We start from the raw sequence: 19,670 nt of genomic DNA on the forward strand, positions 1-19,670 counted from the left end.
TTGAGGTTCCCAGGCCACATTAGCTGCACAAAGATGATGTCAGAGTTTGAGCTGGGAGGGACCTGGGGAGGGGAGGAAAGGGAAGGGAAGGACAGGAGAAGGGTGAAGAGATGGAGCAGTGGGACACCTCCCCTCTCAATCCTCATGTGGACTCACTCCTCCCCCCCACCCCTCCACACCCACACAACCCCATACACAGCCATTATACCCACATTCCCCACACATTCACTCCCATGTACACTACCTCACATACCTCCTCCCTCACCTCTGACCACAGCCCATATGCCCAGCAACTCCCAACTGCATGCACACACTAGTCTTTCACACCCACACACCACTCATACCGGCCCCGTAACACACACACACACACACCCACACACATCCTCTCAACCTCACACATATAAGGGGTAAGGGGATCCTGTGGAGATTGCAAAGGGAAAGAGTCCATCCCTCCTCTTCCACACACATCCTTCCTCCCCTTCGCCCATGCTCTCACACATCAGGGAGGAGGGGGAAATGGGGAGTGCAGTGGAAGAGAGGGAGAAATTGCGCGCGCGCGCGCGCACACACACACACACACACACACACATTCATCCCCACACTTGCACAGGGAAGGGTGAGGGGAGGATGGGAGGAAAATGGGGATGGATTCCCCCTCCCAACACACACTCCACTTACCTCCCAGAACTACTTATGCATCCACCACTCACAACCACAATACAAAGTCACCATTCTCACACAGGAGTGGAGGCGAGTGGTAGGGGGAGAACATGGAGCGTGCATGGGGGACATTTGCCACACCCCACCACTCACACTCCCACCCCAACCCAACAGACATCCACCAACACCACTACATACATGCACCTTACCCATCACCATAAACCCTGATCCCCACCTACCCCCCCCCGCAACCCCCCATCTCCACACATTCTCTGCAAGCTTTCTGACCTACGTCCTCCCCCCTCTGAACGCTACCCCCCCCACACGCACACTTCTTCACCCCCAGCAGAGCAATTAGCACTTTTCTCTTTTACGAGGGTTCATTAACATCCATGCAGTCAAGTGGGGGGTGGGGGGGGGGGGGGAGGAAAGGAGAGATGAGAGCGGAGAATTGTATAGCTCTCCCCCTGCCCCTCTTTTCTTCAAAGTCACTTGCCCTACCCATCTTGTATTTTCCAGTTAGGCAGGAACACAGACTCTAAAGCGGAGAGCCTAACGGCAGGGTTGGCGAGCAACTCTTGCAAGGGCACAGCCCCTAGTATTATATAGGATTAAAACATAAGTGGCTTGGGTTCAGTCCCGGACCGTGCCCCATCACATGATAGGGACAAAAACTGGTTGGAGCCATTTTGAAAAATGGCATTGACCAGGCCCGGGGCTAGGGGGCACTCTGGGCTTTCAGCTGATTATCAAAGATAACATTTCAAGGTTCTGGGGGTTTAGTGGGTAGAGGTGGAGCATCCACCTGCCTCCCTCAGACCACAAGGGTCCATTTCATTTGGGCTAGGATGTAGGGGGGAACCCTAGATACCTGGGATTTAATTATATTTGGAAGGGAGTAGGGGGTCCTATGCAAAAGGAGCCCTGGCTGCTGCCACATGTTTGGCCTTGGGTTTTTTATATTTTAGAGGATCAGTGTTGGCTCAGTAGGCAGTGGGTGGGTGGGGTCGCCACTAACCCTCAGGGTATCTTTTTTTTTTTTAATTGGGGGAGGCCCATTTTTCAGGTCACTGGCCCTTTAAGTATTGGCAGCCCTGGCTGAGGAGGTCTGCCATCATCATGCAGGAAAGGGAAATTCTGTGGCGCAGTCTTTTCTTCATGCATTTGTGCCATAATAAAAAAAAAATCACACTGCAGAACAGCTTTTTCGGGGAGGGATCAAATATTGTGGGGATGCCCCTCCCCTGCTATATTTGGCCCCTCCTGCAATAAACTATCATGGCTTAATAAATCTCAACAGATTTAATTTTCAAGTCTGTGCAAGTTTTTCCCCTGCTACAGCATCCACAGAAATGGCAGGTGCAAATACTCAGGAATTTTGTCCCCAGATATGTAGTTCAAAGGAAACTACTCACAGTTTTTACTTGAAAATAGACTACACGGTTTACATAGGAACAGAAGTACCCACGTACTTTGCAACAAAATAAGCTGCTGTAAATTTCCTCTTTAAAGATCTTAAGTTTGGCATCAATTGGAGCTTTTACTGTTGTGCTGTCTTCTGCATTTTGGTGGACTCTTTGTGTATCCTTTGGATTTAATACTAGATTTATTGCATAGCAGTACTTTATCTGCCATTTTCAGTAATCATTGTAAAGATGGGTTACATGTGACTGTATTCATTGCTCTTTTTTTTTTTCTGTGGTTTGTTTTCTGCTACAGTGGATAGATGGACAGGTTCACAAAGGTCTATGAATGTGGAAGGCTGCTAACTTCCACCTGTAGATTCTGCATTATCAGCACCACCATCATTAGCTAGGCTGATGCTAAGAGTAGTGACATTCATTCTAGATGTTGTTCAACAAGATCACCATATGAAGAACTGGAGATTTTTACTCTGTACAGTTATTCTAAGTTCTATGGAGCGCCTGTTAAATCCTTAAAGGGTTCCTTAATAAATTTGCACAGATTTATTACTCCCCCTTTAAATTTGTTGGCGAGTACTGTCATCCTTTGAAATATGAGTTAAATTTTGTTATAATGCATGATCATTACATAGAAGTGTCTTTATGGTAATTAAAGACACTGCCATCTTCGGATCCCTAGATAGGGCTATTATCCTGGACTGCAAAGCTTGTAGATGATGATTATAGTAATTAAGGCATATTGCTGTCTTATCTGAACTGCTTCTGTAACCCTTGACTCCTTTTTACACAGTGAAAAAGAATGTTCGGGGGTGGAGAGTAAATCTCCAAGAATCTCTTGTAAATTGCAGACTGCTTTTACCACTTCAGTTCACTTGAAAAATGAAGACACAGAGAACACATGATACGTGGTTTCTAAAAATAGTCTCCTTTTTACTTGATGGAAGGCGACAAGGAAAATATTTGCAGTCTATTTACATTTCCTTCAAAGAGAAATATCAAGAAAATGAATAGTTGCAGTTCAGCATAAGAAAAAAATAAATGCAGTAGCTGATATAATCCTTTAGTTATACTCGCGCATGTAGGCAGCTTTTAAAATACAGCGGGCGCGTGTAAGCCCTTCATGCGTGTGCATTTCCTGATTTTGGTGCGCCAGGCTTTTAAAATTCATCTTTAAATCTTCATTCTTGCATAATTGTACTCTTCTGGCTGAATGAATCCATGTCTTTTAGAACCCAAATCTCTTCTCCTCAGGGATCCATTCTCTCCCCTCTTTAATATTTTTCTGTCTCTCCTCTCCCCCCCAGCCACCTTGATCCAGGGCTGTAGCTTCAGGTCATCTTTTTATGCAGATGATATCCAGATCACTGCTTTCTTCTAAACCAAATCTTCATTTTCCTTGTCTGATTTTAAATAATTGTCTGGATGTTGTTGCTGAATGGCTTTACAGCTACAAGTTAAAAGTTAACCCTACTAAGTCGGAGGCTATTTGGATCTCTTATCATGAAACTGATCTTCTTATTCCTCCAGTAGTGAGTGGTATTCCCTCTTCTCAGAGTCCAGTTGGATTCCAAATATACTGCATTTCCAACATTAATAAAAAAATCATTCTGTTTTCTTTGTTATATCCATTGGCTACAACCCCCTATTCAATTCTCACAATCTGAAGCTATTCTCATGCATTTGTCATAATCCAGAATTGACTATTGTAATTACTTCTTCCTTGACCTTCCTCTTTTGCAACTCAAATGACTTCAGAATACAGCCTCAAAGGTTATGTATGGACTAAAAAAATCAGATTATGTTTCCCTGGCTCTGTCACATGTCAGATTAAATCTAAAATTCTGTGTCTTACTTCCGCACCCTCCACACTCTTAATCCCATATACACCTCTCTGCACTCACCTCAAAAGGGTCTCCTCCGTCTTCCTTCTCCTGCTGTTATGAGATTGGACTGTGGTAGCTCGAGCATAGGCGGCTTGATAACAGCCAGAGGAAACAGGAGGACAGACTGGATGTTTCATAAGTGCACTTTACTTACAGTAAAACAAACTCAAAACACCCTTTCTTCAGGAGACAAAATCATTAGTACAGCTCACCTTACTTAGGTACAACACAGTCCTTAAACTTAGAGCCATACAAATGGTGTCTCTCTCTCTACTCCCTGGGGCCTTTTCCAACCCTCTGGGCCCTGGTTGCTTATCCCTCCTCTGCAGTGATCCACCCTAGGCCAGAATCCTTGGTGGGTTGGTACAGGTAGCTGTGGTCGGTCCTTTAAGGTATTCTGAGGGACTTTCTTGTATACTCCCTCACATGGACACTACCAGATATTGCTTATTGGCCTGTCAAACTCCCTTCCTCTGGAACGCCTTACCATCTGGCATTCGTGCACAGTTTAATTTTATGGACTTCTGTAAAACAGTAAAAAAAAAACATGGTTGTTCTCCCAAGTTTATGACTATTAGTTTCTGGTAACTCGCTAACTGCCAGCCTGTTTTATGTTTTCAACCTGGACCTCATTATCTATTTTTTGTTTTGTAACTATTTAGGAGAGTTCTGTGTTTGCTAGAGTGTATACTAATTATTTTTGCACAAAATGTTATTGTTAACCACTTAGTTAAACTACTTTACAGGTGATATATGAAATTCAGTATATTTTAATAATGTGCTGGGAAATGTGCAGAATATGATTTCATTTGTACTTTTCCTCAGACTAATTTTCCAGGATAGGGAGCACAGTCAGGGCAGGGAAATCATTGAGATATATAATTGCAATTTTCAGTGTAGCTGCACACATACTGGTAATACCCAGGAATTTTCAAAGTGGACTTATGTGCCTAAGTCTGCTTCAGAAATCCAGGCTGAAAATCATCCTCTAGATGTTCAAAGTCTTGTGAGCACTTTGGGGGTGTAATTTTGTAACTGCCCGCACAGATTAAAAGTCAATTACCAGCAGACTTTTGCACCAGTTTTCAAAGGGAGAGTTTAGGTAAACGTTCCCTTTGAAAATTATCCCACCAAAACTACCTGCGCTACCCACCAACCCTGCCCCTGGAAATCCTTGTGTGGGTAAAAGTACCTGCATATTGGGCAAACAATTTTGTAAATGCCCATGTCCGCCAGTAAAATGCAATTTTATCCATGGAAATGACTTTGAAAATGTGTTCTCTTGCCCTAAGGATTTTTGTATTTTTTTTTATTAGAGTTCAATGTGGTTTGATGTTTGCTTGATGCAGTTTTATATATCTGCAAGTTTATATGGATATGTGTAAATACATCAGAAATAAAATAATTATTGAAAATAGCTTTTATATTAGCCTTTGTCTGATATTTTGAAGATTGGGCTACTTTTGGGCTTAGACCAATCCTTCCCTCGAGTTACTTGGATTCATTATGGGAGGTAATTTTAAAAGGAGTCGCATGAGTAAATGTAACATATTATCATAGCAATTTTAAAGAGCCATTTATGCACATAAAGTGCATTTACATGTGAATATCCTATGAACAATTCAGTGGCATTGTGGTAACTCGAGAGTAGCAGCTTGGGGACAGCCAGAGGGAAACAGGAGGCAGACTGTGACTATTCCTTAAGTGCAGTGTGTTTACAGTGAAACCCAACAAAATGCAGTGCATAACAACACAAGACAACTTAGGCAGCTCACCTTAGCTTCAGGTATCTGACAAAAAGGAAGGGCAAAACAAAACAGTCAGTTTAGGCAATTTACCTTGACTTTAAACAGAACAAGTCTTAACCTTCATCAAATATGGCAGCTCTTAAACTTCATACTCTTCTCTAACCTTAAATGTAGTGGGTCTTCACATAGGCAGGCATGCCATCAGTTCTCCAGGGCCTGTCTAACCCTTCTAGGCCCTGAGGTCTTACACTCTGGTGAAAGGCCCCTCCCTTCACCCAGGATTGCCTGTGGATCTCAACCTTAAGGAGGACCTGCCGAGACCGGTGTGCCCTGGCCCTTAAGCTGGTCTGAGGGAGTTTTCTTTATTCTTCCTCACAGGCATATATTCTAGCAATTTTCAAAAGCCCACTTCCTTGGGTAAAGTGCATTTGCAAGTATAAAACCCAGTTTTAAGCATGTAAAATGTGTTGTTTTTTTTTAAATCAGGCCAATGGGCTTCAGTGTGTCTTTCTCTAGGTTAAAACCTCATTTCACATCTGGCAACACTTGGGAAAGTAAGAGAAGGAACTGTAGAAAGCAGTGTCGCTATCTGGGAACTATCCCCCTGGCTTTTCAGCTCCTGGACCAGCAAAGCAGTTCTTCTTGGCTGCCTTCTCCCAAGGTTGCTGCAGGTCCAGGAGATGACGAGGATAACTGGTTGAAAGGTCAAACAGCCTAGAAGCCTCCTGAAAGACCCCCGAGGTTTGAGCTATCTGGGATTCAATGTGTGTGGGAAGAGTGGTGAGGGAGGTGTTCATGAATTCAGCCACGTATTGCAGTGATTGGATATATTGTATGGGGGTGGTAGATTTAGGTAAATCTGTTTCGCCATCAGTGATTTCTTTAACTTTCTTCATTCATCCTGTTATAGAGTTCTCTACTGCACTTATACAAGTCCATGTTGGACAGAACCCAGTGATTGTGGTGGAAGGAAAAAGCAGTGTCCTGCCTGTGTGGTACACCAGTGTCTCCCAGAAACCCCCAGCCATCTACTGGTTGTTTGAGAGAACTCCATCCAAGAGGGTCCAGGTAAGAACATAACAATTAAAAGGAAACCTGTAAGAGCTGAAAGCTGCAGAACTGAGGATCACATCATTTTTTCAAAGGAGAGTAAACAGACATAATGAAGGTTTTTTTAAGTTAGCATTCTCATATGGACTGTTCATCTCTAGGGCTCATTTGTGAAGCAGTGATTCAGTGTTTGGTCATTGGTTCAGTTCCAAGAGGCAGCAGAAAAGTTAAACAGTAACAAGAAAAAAGTATTTGAAAAGTGTAGTGGAATTCATGCCAGCCCTTGAGAGCTGCAAATTAGTTGGGTATTCAGGATATTCGTAATTAATATGCATGAGATGGATTTGCATGCAAATTTATCTCATGCATATTTATTAAAGATATCCAAAAAACCTGACATGTTTGTGGGCTTTGAGGACTGGAAGTGAAAGAACTGGAATAGTGGGTTACAAGATGCACATTTGGGTGCCGAAAATGTTATCCTGATAAGGGGCAGAGTCCCAGAAAAAATTCTTATCTTTATAGTCACTCTGCAAAGAATGTATTAGTCAATTTTACCTTCTCTTAATGATCAATTCTTACAAAATTCCAAGAAGTGACATTTTTTATACTACTCTTGCCCTAGGCCACTTCTTTCTTTTTTTTTTATTTAATCTTTATTTGGTTTTTTATCAATGATTTACATCATGAAAACAGGCAAATATGTAATACAACCATAACAAAAATATTTATATAGTATCACTACATCTTTTATTTGTTACATATTCCATAAAAGAGGGAGACTAATTCAAGAAAATCTTTTAAAGAAATCCATAAATTACATACTAATACTGTAAGGAGAAGGAGTATATTTATTTTTTACACACCATTGTCCTTGGCTGCCTCAGTCTGGGCCTGGCTTTTATCTAATAGGAAAGTTTCCAAGTGTGTTGGATCTACAAAACCAAATTTTTTACCCCTATAATTAACTAAACAAAGACAGGGAAATTTTAGAAAAAATGTAGCACCAATGGCAATTACTCGATCTTTTAAAGACAGAAAGTATTTTCTTCTTGCCTGCGTAACCCTAGCCACATTCGGAAATATCTGCACTTTATGTCCACAGAACAACATATCTTTAGATCCAAAAAAATTTTTAAACAATTTATCCTTATCCTGCTCGGCCAAAAAGGAAATAAAAAGAGTAGCTCTATTATTTATCACATCCAACGACTCTTCAAGAAAAGTTGATACTCCCATAGTAGATGGGGCATCATCATTTTCTTTTTGTTCTTCCGTACCCTAATTGGTTTTTTAATCAAATAATAAATCTTAGAAATTCTAGGGATATCCTTAGGCCACTTCTTTCTACTCCTGCTGCACAAGTGAATGCATTTCAGAACCAATTCTCTCTCTCTCTCTCTCAATAGCAAGATGAGCCATATGTTGGAACACTTCTGATTAGCATGCTCTGGTTCTAGCAGATTCCCCTAGATAAAAGCCGTGCATGGCTAACGCAGGCGCAACGCACAGAAAAAAAGGTGTAGTTATTCCAGCATTTAAACCTACATTGTTGTGTGTTACTCTATCGCATTTGACGTTAGGAGCTACTCATTACCATTAACTCTGCCCAAACTCCTCCCACTTCCATAGCAAATGTGACAACTGCACCTTGAATATTATGTACAATTCTGGTCACCGTATCTCAAAAAAGATATAGTTGCACTGGAGATGGTAGAGAGTAGGGCGACCAAAATGATAAAGGGCAGCGAATAGCTCCCTTATAAGGACAGGCTAAAGAGGTTAGGGCTGTTCAGCTTGGAGAAGATATGGCTGAGGGGGGAGATATGATAGAGGTCTACAAAATCTTGAAAGGTCTTGAATGGGTAAATGTGAATTGGTTATTTGCTCTTTCAGATAATAACAAGGGCTAGGGGGCACTCCATGAAGTTAGCCAGTAGCACATTTAAAACTAATTGGAGAAAATTATTTTTCACGCAATGCACAATTAAGCTCTGGAATTCATTATTCAGAAGATGTGGTTAAGGCAGTTAGTGTAGCTGGGTTTAAGAAAGGTTTGGATACGTTACTGGAGGAGAAGTCCATAAACTGCTATTAATCAACAGGGAATAGCCACTACCTTTTGCTGGCATTAGTAGCAGGGGATCAACTTAATGTCTGGGTACTTGCCAGGTGCTTGTGACTTGGATTGGCCATTGCTGGAGACAGGATGCTGGGTTTGATGGACCCTTGGTCTGACCCAGTATGGCATGTTCTTATGTTCTCTATTGTATGGAAATATATGCTGTACATTTCAACATTGGGCAGAATTATGCATACAAGACCATTTTGGTTAAGATTGTCATATTATATTAAAGTGTAAGCTCTCTGGGGAGTTTTAATTGTTTTTTAAATTTTGTTGAATGAATAAACTTTATATTTTTACAAAGCTGTTCTTGTTCTTCTGTGGTGTCAGCTGTGCTTAATAAAGAGCCTGTGTTGTGTACATTGGATTTTGGGCCTCTTAGGTCTATGTGACCCCCTTTATACTTGGATATAGCAAGTCAGTCCAAGGATTCCAGGCCTACTGACTAGGCCTGGAAACCTTGGGCTTAGGCCTGTCAGGCTAGAAACCCATTCTATAAGTTAAATAAAAAAAATTAAACACTGTACATTATTATTTAACATTTATAACATGTTTTTATTAAATGTCTGAAATTTGTCATGGAATGCAAAGTTGCATAAAAACACAATCCATTAGAATAAGCATCTGTAAAAGAGAGCATCATGTACCCATCATGTTCCCAAAAGATAAATCCATAAGCTCTAATCTATCTCCTGCCAGAGGTGATGTTTTGATGCACCATTCTGCAACTCAGGAGACATTCAGATTGCATACAAACCTGAAAACCTGGCTTTTCAAACAAGCCTTTTACAAAGAGAACGGCGCAAGGAAGAGCAGGCATAGAGCACCCAGCACATAATCTCCAGATTCCTACCTGGAAATTATTTTTATCCCACAGATAATCGTAGTCAATAATCCGAAATGATGAAAATCAACCACATGTACTCTCCCATGAGAATTTAATCAATGAAATTCCATGTCATAAACCAAATAGTACTTAATGTTTGTTTGTTACCGGATACTATTTGCACCCTCCTTGTAAAGTACGATCTTTTCTTTGCTATATGTGCCCTATTGTAAACCGTTATGATGGTAAATAACTTAATGACGGTATAGAAAAACTTTTAAATAAGATAAATAAATAAATACTGACTTCCAGGTGAAGCTGTAACAGCAGGAGTGGAATGAAACAAGCAACTTCACCAGAAGGAAGTACAGGAGTCAAACTATCTCCAAACCAGGAGCCACATATGACAATGAGGCACTTATCTTCAAAAAAGGAAGTGGAAAGAAAAGCGAAAGATGGAATTGTTGGTACTTTGACCAGCCAGGGTCCACCAAGGAACCTGCACAAATAATGGAGAAACATGTAGCTGGATACATTGAGTCCCGTTTATTCATGGTCACCCAGCCTATCCTGGCCCCAAGGGGGGGAGAACCAGTTGGGAAACCCCAGAGATCTTGGTCCTTACTTCTTGGTCTTGTAGTCTGTGACTTCCCTTGTATGAAAAGTCTTTAGAACATGGGAACCAGTCTATCCCAGCTCTGGAACCTTATGGGGAGGGGCAAGTCATAAAACCTCCCCACAAACAATATGCGAATCCTGTCTCTCTGGAAAGTCTCTCAGCGATTGCTGTTTCACTATCACTGGTGCTTGCCTCATCTAGGGAGTAGATTAGGTCTCACAGGTCTTTAGCCCTTGTCTTTTGTGTCTGGGGGGAGCCATCTCCAGGGCTGGAGAGGAGCAGAGAGAGAGAGAGCTGAGATTGAAGGCAGGCAGGCACCCTGCAGCTTTTTTCAAAAGATTGAATTAAGAGGTGTAAACGTTTATAGAAATGTTGATTCTCTAGCAGATTGTAAATTACGTGGCAGCAATCTAATTATGCGGTTTTTCTTGAGGGCCGCAGAATTGCTTACAGGAGGGAAGCGATGGTGCTGGAGCAGATAGAGCAGAGAACAGCCATCTGCTGCTTCTCTTCATCCTTCTTGAGGACAGAGGTGTGGTGCTGACCCGCTTTAGGTGGATTCCGGTGTTTGGACTCAGTTTTTGAGGAAAGAGATTTTTAGCTAGAAGACCTGGGAGGAAGATTTTGCTGCCCTCTTCCTGCCCTGAAGGAGGAACATCGAGAGAGCTGTGGTGTCCCCGGGTGGGATCCAGAGAGAGAGAGAGATTTTGGAGAACTGTGAGTAAGACCATTTTGAGATATTCTGAGGACTCCCACTTGGAATCTTCATCCTGGGGTAAGAGAGGAGTAAAGGTCTCTGTGCAAACCTTTCTTATCCAAGCCCTGGAGGGTAAGTGTTTTCCCTGGCTCTGGTAGAGAGAGCAAACCTTGCACAGATAAAGAGGTGTTTTTCTTAAATAACAACTTAGCAGTCTTCTTACAAACAAAGACATTGTATTATCCAGAGGAGTAAAAGGAAAAACTACAGAAGCCTTGTTTAAAAGGAAATAAAGTACAAAGAGTTCTGTAGGTACTGGGATATAGTCTCTGCCTGCTGCCAGCAAAGTAGCAAAAAAAAAAGATGTCAGCCAAATGTTTGCCTGTGGAGCAGAGCTTTCTACAGTCCTTCTCTTTCCCCTCCTTGCCCTTTTATGGTATTACTTCCTGTTCTTTCTTTCTTCCTGCTTCCTGAGGCAGGCTCATCCCAGTGCTTGATATCTGCGGGGTCAGCATATCTAGATACAATCTCTCCATGTGATTAGGGTTAAAAGGTCTTGGACCCCTGCAGAGGAAATGATAGGGAATAGTATCAAAGGCTTTGCATCCAGGCTGTTATTTCCTGAGACCTTTGAACTGCATCTTTCTCTTATTCTCAGAGGAAAGACTGAGAACTGTATGTGCCATCTGTGGTGATAAGAACTGGAGTGAACTGTGCCATTCTCTTATCAAAGAAAACTTTCAGTAAAGTTTTGTTTTTTTTTTACATTCCATCAGAGTCTCTTGAGTTGTTTGTTGGCACTTTTTCTCCTCTACCTCTCCCAGGTAAAAGAAACAGTTTCATTGCTGCTTCCCAGGGCTTTGGAGAAGAATTTTCTTCCCCCAGCTGATAAAAGAACCCTGCCTTGGGGTCAAAGAGTCTGTGTGTGAGAGATTGGAGCCTGAATATTGGCCCCTAGAACCCTGTGTGCCTGTGCATCTATGTAAACCCCAGGCAGTGGCTCCATTCGCTTCCATCCTCCAGGGATCCGCAGTGTTTATCCCATGCCCTTTTGAATTCATTTATTGTTTTCATCCTCACCATCTCTTCTGGGAGGGCATTCCAGGCATTCCCATCTCTCTGCGTGCAGAGTGAGGTAGAAGCATTAGAGATCAATACACCATTACACAGGAGTATGTGAGAGCCGGGAGGGTATATGAGAGACGTTAGGGGAGGGTATTTGGAGAGAAAGCGAGGGGGTTAAGAGTGAATCAGAGAGAAGATGATAGGAGGAGTATTAGGGAGATTATTGGGAAGAGAGAGAATGGAAGTGATGATAGAACATGAGAGGAGTATAAGTGAAATTAAATTATTGGGGAGGGGGGTTAAGAGTAAGAGGGGATGGGTAGGGGAGGGGACTGTAAAAGGGTTGAATATTACAAAAAAAAATGGAAATGTTTGTCATTGTGCTTCAGCATTCTAATTCTTGCCATAAAATCAACCCCTGAACCACCACAGGAAACTAAGTGGAGCTATGCTCCCCGTTTTCCAGCATACCTGGGGGAGAGGGAGGGGAAGGGAGGGAACATAAGCATAAACAAAGCCCAGGTACAGTAAAAACCTAAACCTGTGTCTGCCAGCAGGAGCAGGGAGTGAGCAGTGTCTGTGGCAGGACAGGTAGAGCCGTAAACCAAAGGAACAGTAGGAGCAGAAGAAGCATTTTTATCAGAAAAACAGCAGGCATAGAACCACCAGTATCTCTGTCAACAGCAACTGCTGCCACAAAGGGATCTGTGAGAAACTGGCGAGTCAGAGGTTCAGCATGGAGGGTGCTTGCCCCAGAGTGGGTGCCTCAATGCATCTTCAAATAAGATCTTTGCCCAGGAGTGGGGCACGTCATCGGAGGGTCAATGTAGGTCTGGACCAGATATCGGAGGTTAAGTCTGGGTCCTGATGAATATATCGATGTTCAGGATTGATGATGCACCTCTGGAATAAGTTGCTTCCTTTCATAGCACCCCTTTCCACCTCAGTGTAGGGGAGAAAGCTGCTGCATTCAGTTATGTCAGAACTTGCTAAGGACAAGCTTGCTTCCTGCAAAACCATATCAGATCTATAAGAAGGAGTCAAGGCTTCATAGGATGTCATCAGTGTCATCTGATGATGTTCTTACCTGATGCCCCAATGCATTGATAGCAGCTGTGCTCTCCCTCATGAATTGCTGGGCATTTGTACACTACTGTTGCATTCCTTTTCTGATGTGTTGCATCTTGCTCTATAAAGCCCACCATCCCTCCATTACGTTGGCATCGTGGAGTTCCTGCCTAGCCAGAAGTCCTACTACTAGCTGCTCTTCCATCTCTGCTGGGGGTGGTGGTCAGGGATGGATTTAGGATTTTGTCACCCTTAGGCACTGTTGGAGTTGTTGCCTCCCCCTCTCGCCTTCCAAGATAGGATATTACCAATTTGAAATGGAAATAAAGTAATAAATTAAAAACTTTAAGAAAATATACAACTGACTGCTACAAATTATATAAAATTTTACTTATCCATCACCCCTCCAGACATCACTATCCCTCTCCTTCCTGCCTCTTCTCTCCCTTTTCAATGTTCTCTGTGAAATGGCTGGAATGCCCCTTTATCTCTCATTCCCTCCATCTTTTTGCTTTGACAAGACTTGACCTTCCCTTGAGGATTCTGTTTCAGTTTTCTCTTATTATGGAAGTTATCATTTCTGCCATAAACCATGCTCAAGCAGCTGTGGTAGCAGTGTTGGACTGCTGTTCTTTTCCTTCTCCTCCTCCTGATGTTTCAACTTCTTCCTCAATCTCAAGCTTATTATTTTTCTTTATTTGAGACCCACTTCATCTGTCTTTTCTCCCCACTTTCCCTATGGGTAGTTGTAATCTAACATTCCCCTGATAAATCCTACTCCTTCCTGGCTGATTTTGATTCCTCGCTTTCCTTTTTTGAACCATGTTCCCTTTCCCTTATTCTGGGAACTTTATCCTCCATGTTGATGACCCCATTGTTGCCTCAGTTCTTTGCTTTAAGCTCCTCATTAGATCTCAAAATATGCTCTATTGCTTACTTGTTGACATGGCCACTGCCTTGACCAAGTCCTTTCTTCCAATTGCGTTCTTTCAGGTTTTTCCACCTCTGTTTTTCCCCTCTCTGATCATCAACTGATAGCTTTCACACTTAACCACCTTCCCTCACAGTCTCATTCAATCAACACTAACACCTTCAGGAATATCCAGGCTATTGACCTCTGTATTCTCTTCAACACTCTCTCACCCTCTACAGTCTTCTCTGTTGATGAGACAGTTTCTTCTGAGAACATTGAGGCCGATATTCAGCTGCGTAGAGAGTAGAAAAGTTAGGCTGAATATTGAGATCTATGTTCTTTTCTGCTTGAACCCTACCCTGTCCTGTAAGGCATGCCAAACCCAAAACTTGGCTCACCAGAATTTGCTCCCTATGTTCTTGTTTGTGCTCTGCAGAGCATCTCTAACTGAAGTTCAGTTCCCACTTCATTTATTTCAAATTCACGCTCACCTCCTTCCAGTCTGCTGCTATACTTGCCAAGCAAGATAATTAAGTCCATCTGACAAACACCCTTGCCTGCAACACCTGCCATCTCTTTGCCACACTCACCTCCCTCCTCAACTTGCTGCTTCCTCCCACCCCCACCCCCCTTTCTGCCCAAAGTATGGCTGGACTTCTTCCATGAAAAGACTGGCAAGAGTAATTATGCATTTTCCTCCAGACTGCCGCCTCCAACCCTCACTTCATTAATCTGTTTCTTAGCCTTTGCCACACTTTTTCTTTTCTGAAATCACGGAGGAGGAAACAGCCCCATTTTCTTTCTTCCTCCAAGCTCATTATTTGTTCCTCTGACTGAATTCTCACCCAGCTCCTTAGTTCTATTTCCCCTGCAATTGTCCCCTCTATCTGTTACATTACTTGATACTGCTACTTCCCCTCTTCCTACCATCATGCCATGCCTCAAAAAAAACCCTTCACTGGACCTTACCTGTTTAAATATTGTCCCATTTCCTTCTTCCTTTTTGCATCCAAACTGCTTGCATCATGTACTGTTCACCTCTGCTGTCTTCACTTTCTCTCTTTTCAAGCCATTCAGGATCTACTAAAATTTGGCTTTTGCCCTTTACATTCCACAAAAACTGCTACTGCCAAAGATTTCAGTGACCAAGGCCTTACTCAATCTTTATCCTCCTTGAGCTATTCACTACTTTTGACACTGTCTACTACTTGACATACTGTCCACAACTGACTGGATTTTGGGACTCTACTCTAGGTTTTCTTCTTACCTCTCCCATCATACTCTTGCTGTATCCTATGGTGGTTCTATCTGCACTGCTATTCCACTATCAGTTGGTGTCCTCTTCAAGGCTCTAACCTGGGCTCTCTTCTCTTTTCACTTCATACTTCTTCCCTCAATATGCTGATCTTTTCCCATGGCTTTCTGTACTGCTTTTGTGCTGAGGACTCTCTGGCCAACTTCTCTACCCCATAAATTTCACCATGAATCCAGTCCAAAATTTCAGGCTGCTTGTCTATCACTGCCTGCATACCCCGCTGTCAACTTAAACTTAACATGACCAAGAAAGAACTTCTTGTTTTCCCCACTTGCCAGCCTTCTTCCCCTTTTTCCTCTTTTTTTTTGTCTCTGTGGATGGCACTCTCAACCTCCCAGTTCCTTTATTCTCTAACACTGGGGTCATCTTTGATGCCTCTCTCTCCTTCTTTACACATATGCAAAACACTGCTCAAGGGTGTAATTTCTTCCTCTGTAACAATACTAAAATCCATCTGGCCCTTGTTTAGTATGCTACCAAAATGCTCATCCACTTTTTCCCCTCCCATTTAGACTACTGCAATTTGATCTTTATGGGCATCCTGCTGAATCAGATTTCTCTAATTTATTCAGATTTCGGTTGCATAACTTATCTTCCTTCAACATTGCTAAGACCATGTTATCCCTCTTCTCAAGTAACTACATTGCCTCCCTGATTGCTACTGCATATAGTTCAAGCTTTTCTTACTTGCCTATGAATGCATTCACTCCACAGCTCTTCATTACCAATCATTTCTTCTGTCTCCCTGCACCCTTCCTCATGAACTCTGTTAATTGAGCAAGCCACTCTGTGACCTTCTCCTCCACTGCTAACTCTCGACTGTTCTTTCCACCTTGCTGCACTGCATGCCTGAAATAGACTTCCTGAGTTGGTGTATCATGCTCCCTCTCTGGTCATATTCAAACTCAGTTTAAAAACTCACCTTTTTGAAGCTGTGGATAAATTCTAACCACTTCTCTACAAGAAATTCACTTCCCATAGATTCATTTGTCATGTTGTCATGACTAGATTGTAAGATTCATGGAGCAAGGACTGCCTCTTAAGTGTATCTGTACAGCACTTCATATGTCTAGTAGTGCTTTAGAAATTATATATAGTCCTTTAAGGCCCATTTCAGATTGTTACCTATACATAATGTTAACCCAAATGCATATGGGATGCTGGACAGACTATTAGACCTTTACTGGTTCCTTGGAAATCTTCTGCTTTGACTGCAATATGGCTTCATCCTCTTTATAAGAACAATGGAAAATGCATAAGTTGGCCATTATGGCAACAGACTGGGATATGGACATTAGATCAACTGATTTCATAAAGTGTAGTTTTTGTCCTTTCCTCACCTAGTTGAACAATTTGGCCTACATCTTTCCCAAATGGATTTGTCTTGGTTCTGTTCTGATAGGCAATTCCTAGTAAGTGAAACATTATTAAAGGTGTTCCCTTTAAAATTTACTCTCTTTAACTTAGAACCCCATGTCACATAATGTTAACATATCCACGCTTCTGAGAGATGATGCATCATTTTGAGCTCAGTTAATTATTTATTTATTTATTTTATTTATTTAACATTTTCTATACCGGCATTCGTAGGACACATCACGTCGGTTTACAAGTAACTGAGAAAGGAAATTACAAAAAACAGGGAAGGGGGCTAACTGGATAATATATAAAAGTACAGATGAAGAGAGTCAAAGAGCAGAGTTACAACTTTTGCATTCATGCTAGGGTTAGATATGCAAGTGAACTATAAACAATGCTAAGGAGGCATGTGCACTTAAGAACTTAGCATATAGAACTTATTTACAGTATGAAAGGAGGCAAGTGCACTTATATACAGATAAATGCTGGTGCGGGGGGGGAGGAAAAAGAAGGAGGGAGCGGGAAGGGAGAGGGGAGAGGGAAAAAGGAGCAGGGGGGTGTGGAGGGAAACAGGGGTACAACTGAGCAAGGGTATTTTTAGGGAGAGCTTGCTAAAGGGTGAAGAGGGCGGGGTAGGGAGGAAGGAGTACAGGGAAGGTATAGGGGAGGTCAGGGAGAAGGTAGGTAGGTTGAACGGGAGCTGAGGGGGTTCAATGAGGGAAAGGACTAGGTTTGAGAGGAATTGGGGTATGCCTGTTGAAAGAGCCATGTCTTGATTCCTTTTTTGAAATGGCTCAGGGACGGTTCTAGGCGGAGTTTGGCGGGGAGGGAATTCCAGAGGGTGGGGCCCGCAATGGTGAAGGCTCTATCCCTGGTGGTGGTGAGGTGTCCAACTTTAAGTGAAGGGGTTTGGAGAGTGCCAGCAAGGGAGTTTCTAGTGGGGCGATTAGCTTGGCGGAATTGTGGCATATCTTCAAGCCAGGGTGAGTTGTTATTGTATAGTGTGTTATGGAGGATGGTAAGTGTTTTGTATTGGGAACGGAAGGTGATGGGGAGCCAGTGGAGGTCTTGGAGAATAGGAGTGATATGGTCAGTTTTTCTGGTGTTTGTTAGGATTCTTGCCATGGAATTTTGAAGGATTTGAAGGGGTTTAATGGTGGAGGCTGGGAGGCCTAAGAGAAGGGAGTTACAATAGTCGAGTTTGGATAGTATAGTGGTTTGCATAACAGTGCGGAAGTCGTGGGCGTTTAGAAGGGGCTTCAGTTTTTTGAGGACTTGAAGTTTATAGAAGCCCCCTTTTAGGAGTGATTTAATGTGAGGTTTGAAGCTTAGTTGATTGTCTAGGGAGACACCTAAATCTCTGACACTGGGTGGCAGTGTGTAATTTTGTGAGGCATTTTGGATCATTTGGTGGATCGAGTCGATTGGTTGATTTGCTAGGATGAGGATTTCAGTTTTAGAGGCGTTGAGTGCTAGATGTAGATTGGAGAGGAGAGAATTGATGGATGTCAGACATTTTTCCCAGTACTGAAGGGTTTCATTGATGGATTTCTGAATGGGAATAAGTATTTGTACGTCGTCTGCATATAAGAAGAATTTTAGTCCTAATTTGGAAAGGAGGTGGCAGAGTGGAAGTAAGTATATATTGAAGAGGGTGGACGATAAAGAGGAGCCTTGGGGAACGCCTTGTGCGAGGGGATTGTGAGTGGATTCAAAGTTATCAAGCTTGACTGTGTACTTTCGGTGATCAAGGTATGAGGAGAACCAGGATAGGGCTGTGTTAGAGATGCCTATCTCCGCTAAGCGTGAGATTAGGATTTGATGGTTCACAGTATCAAAGGCGGCAGAGATGTCAAGAAGGGCAAGTATGTAAGATTGGCCGTGATCCATGCCTTTGAGGATGGTATCCGTTATTGCAAGTAGGAGTTTTTCGGTGCTTCGGTCTTTACGAAAGCCATATTGAGCGGGATGTAAAATATTGTTTTCTTCTAGGAAATCTGTGAGTTGCGTGTTGACCACTTTCTCCATGATTTTGGATATGAAAGGCAGATTGGAGATGGGCCTGTAGTTTGCAGGGTCATCAGGGCCACTCAATACCTCAGTCAGAGATATATTCTTAAAAAGAAGAATACAATTTTTATTTTACAGGAGAAAAGTATATAATTAAATTTAATTGATTTGATCAAGTCATATAATAAAGGAAAATAAAAATATAAGATGGTTGCTTACCAAATACGAGTTAAATCAGCCAGGGTCTCGGGTATGTCATACTCAGGATAGCATAACAGCCGAGAGCATCTGGATTTCACTGTATATATACCTTTTCTCTTGCTGACCTTAAATGGCTTATAGTAATTCTTTTTCAATATAAGTTCAACTAACTCAGAGACTTCTGACCTCATGTGTTCTAATTTACTAAACAACTACATATATATAAGTCAAGTTACATGTCCAAGAAAATTTAGCTATAAAAGCTCTTTGTTCTTACATCAGATGTGCTTCATCAAGACACCTGTGCACCTTTTGGTCTAGTATAATCATTCTGTCTAATTGACAGAAGAGCACCTGATTTCATATCCCTAACTTTAATATATAAGCAGCAAGCATCTAAAATGCCTAATGATTAAATATATATGCAATACTAAATGCAGTAAGCATATGTCCATCCCAATTGCAGAAGGTCAAAAGATATTTTTATTTATCCAGAATTTGGTGCTAATTAAGGCACAAACTTTAAGAACTTTGCCATGCTAGAATACATCAATCACAAAGTTCATTCTCTGTTTCTTATCTTAACAAGGAGCTGGCTATTTTCACAGTTCTTACAGCTTGCAGGTATTCTGTAACAAGTAGAGAAAAAAAGTTGAACTAGAAACTGCAATATAGCACTGGTCAATTCAAATTAAGAATGATTCAGA

At 42.1% G+C, this 19,670-nt stretch overlaps 1 protein-coding gene across 1 annotated transcript in view; it reads left to right on the forward strand.

The window, feature by feature from the left end:
• Positions 1–19,670, forward strand: part of LOC115074002 (endothelial cell-selective adhesion molecule-like) — a 143,323-nt gene that overhangs the window by 93,657 nt on the left and 29,996 nt on the right. The window contains exon 2 of the mRNA XM_029573059.1: positions 6,626–6,783. Within this exon, the coding sequence (XP_029428919.1) occupies positions 6,626–6,783 (158 nt within the window). The remainder of the gene's footprint in view (positions 1–6,625; positions 6,784–19,670) is intronic.

Source organism: Rhinatrema bivittatum, chromosome 12 (genome assembly GCF_901001135.1).
Source record: "Rhinatrema bivittatum chromosome 12, aRhiBiv1.1, whole genome shotgun sequence".
Lineage (NCBI taxonomy): Eukaryota > Metazoa > Chordata > Amphibia > Gymnophiona > Rhinatrematidae > Rhinatrema > Rhinatrema bivittatum.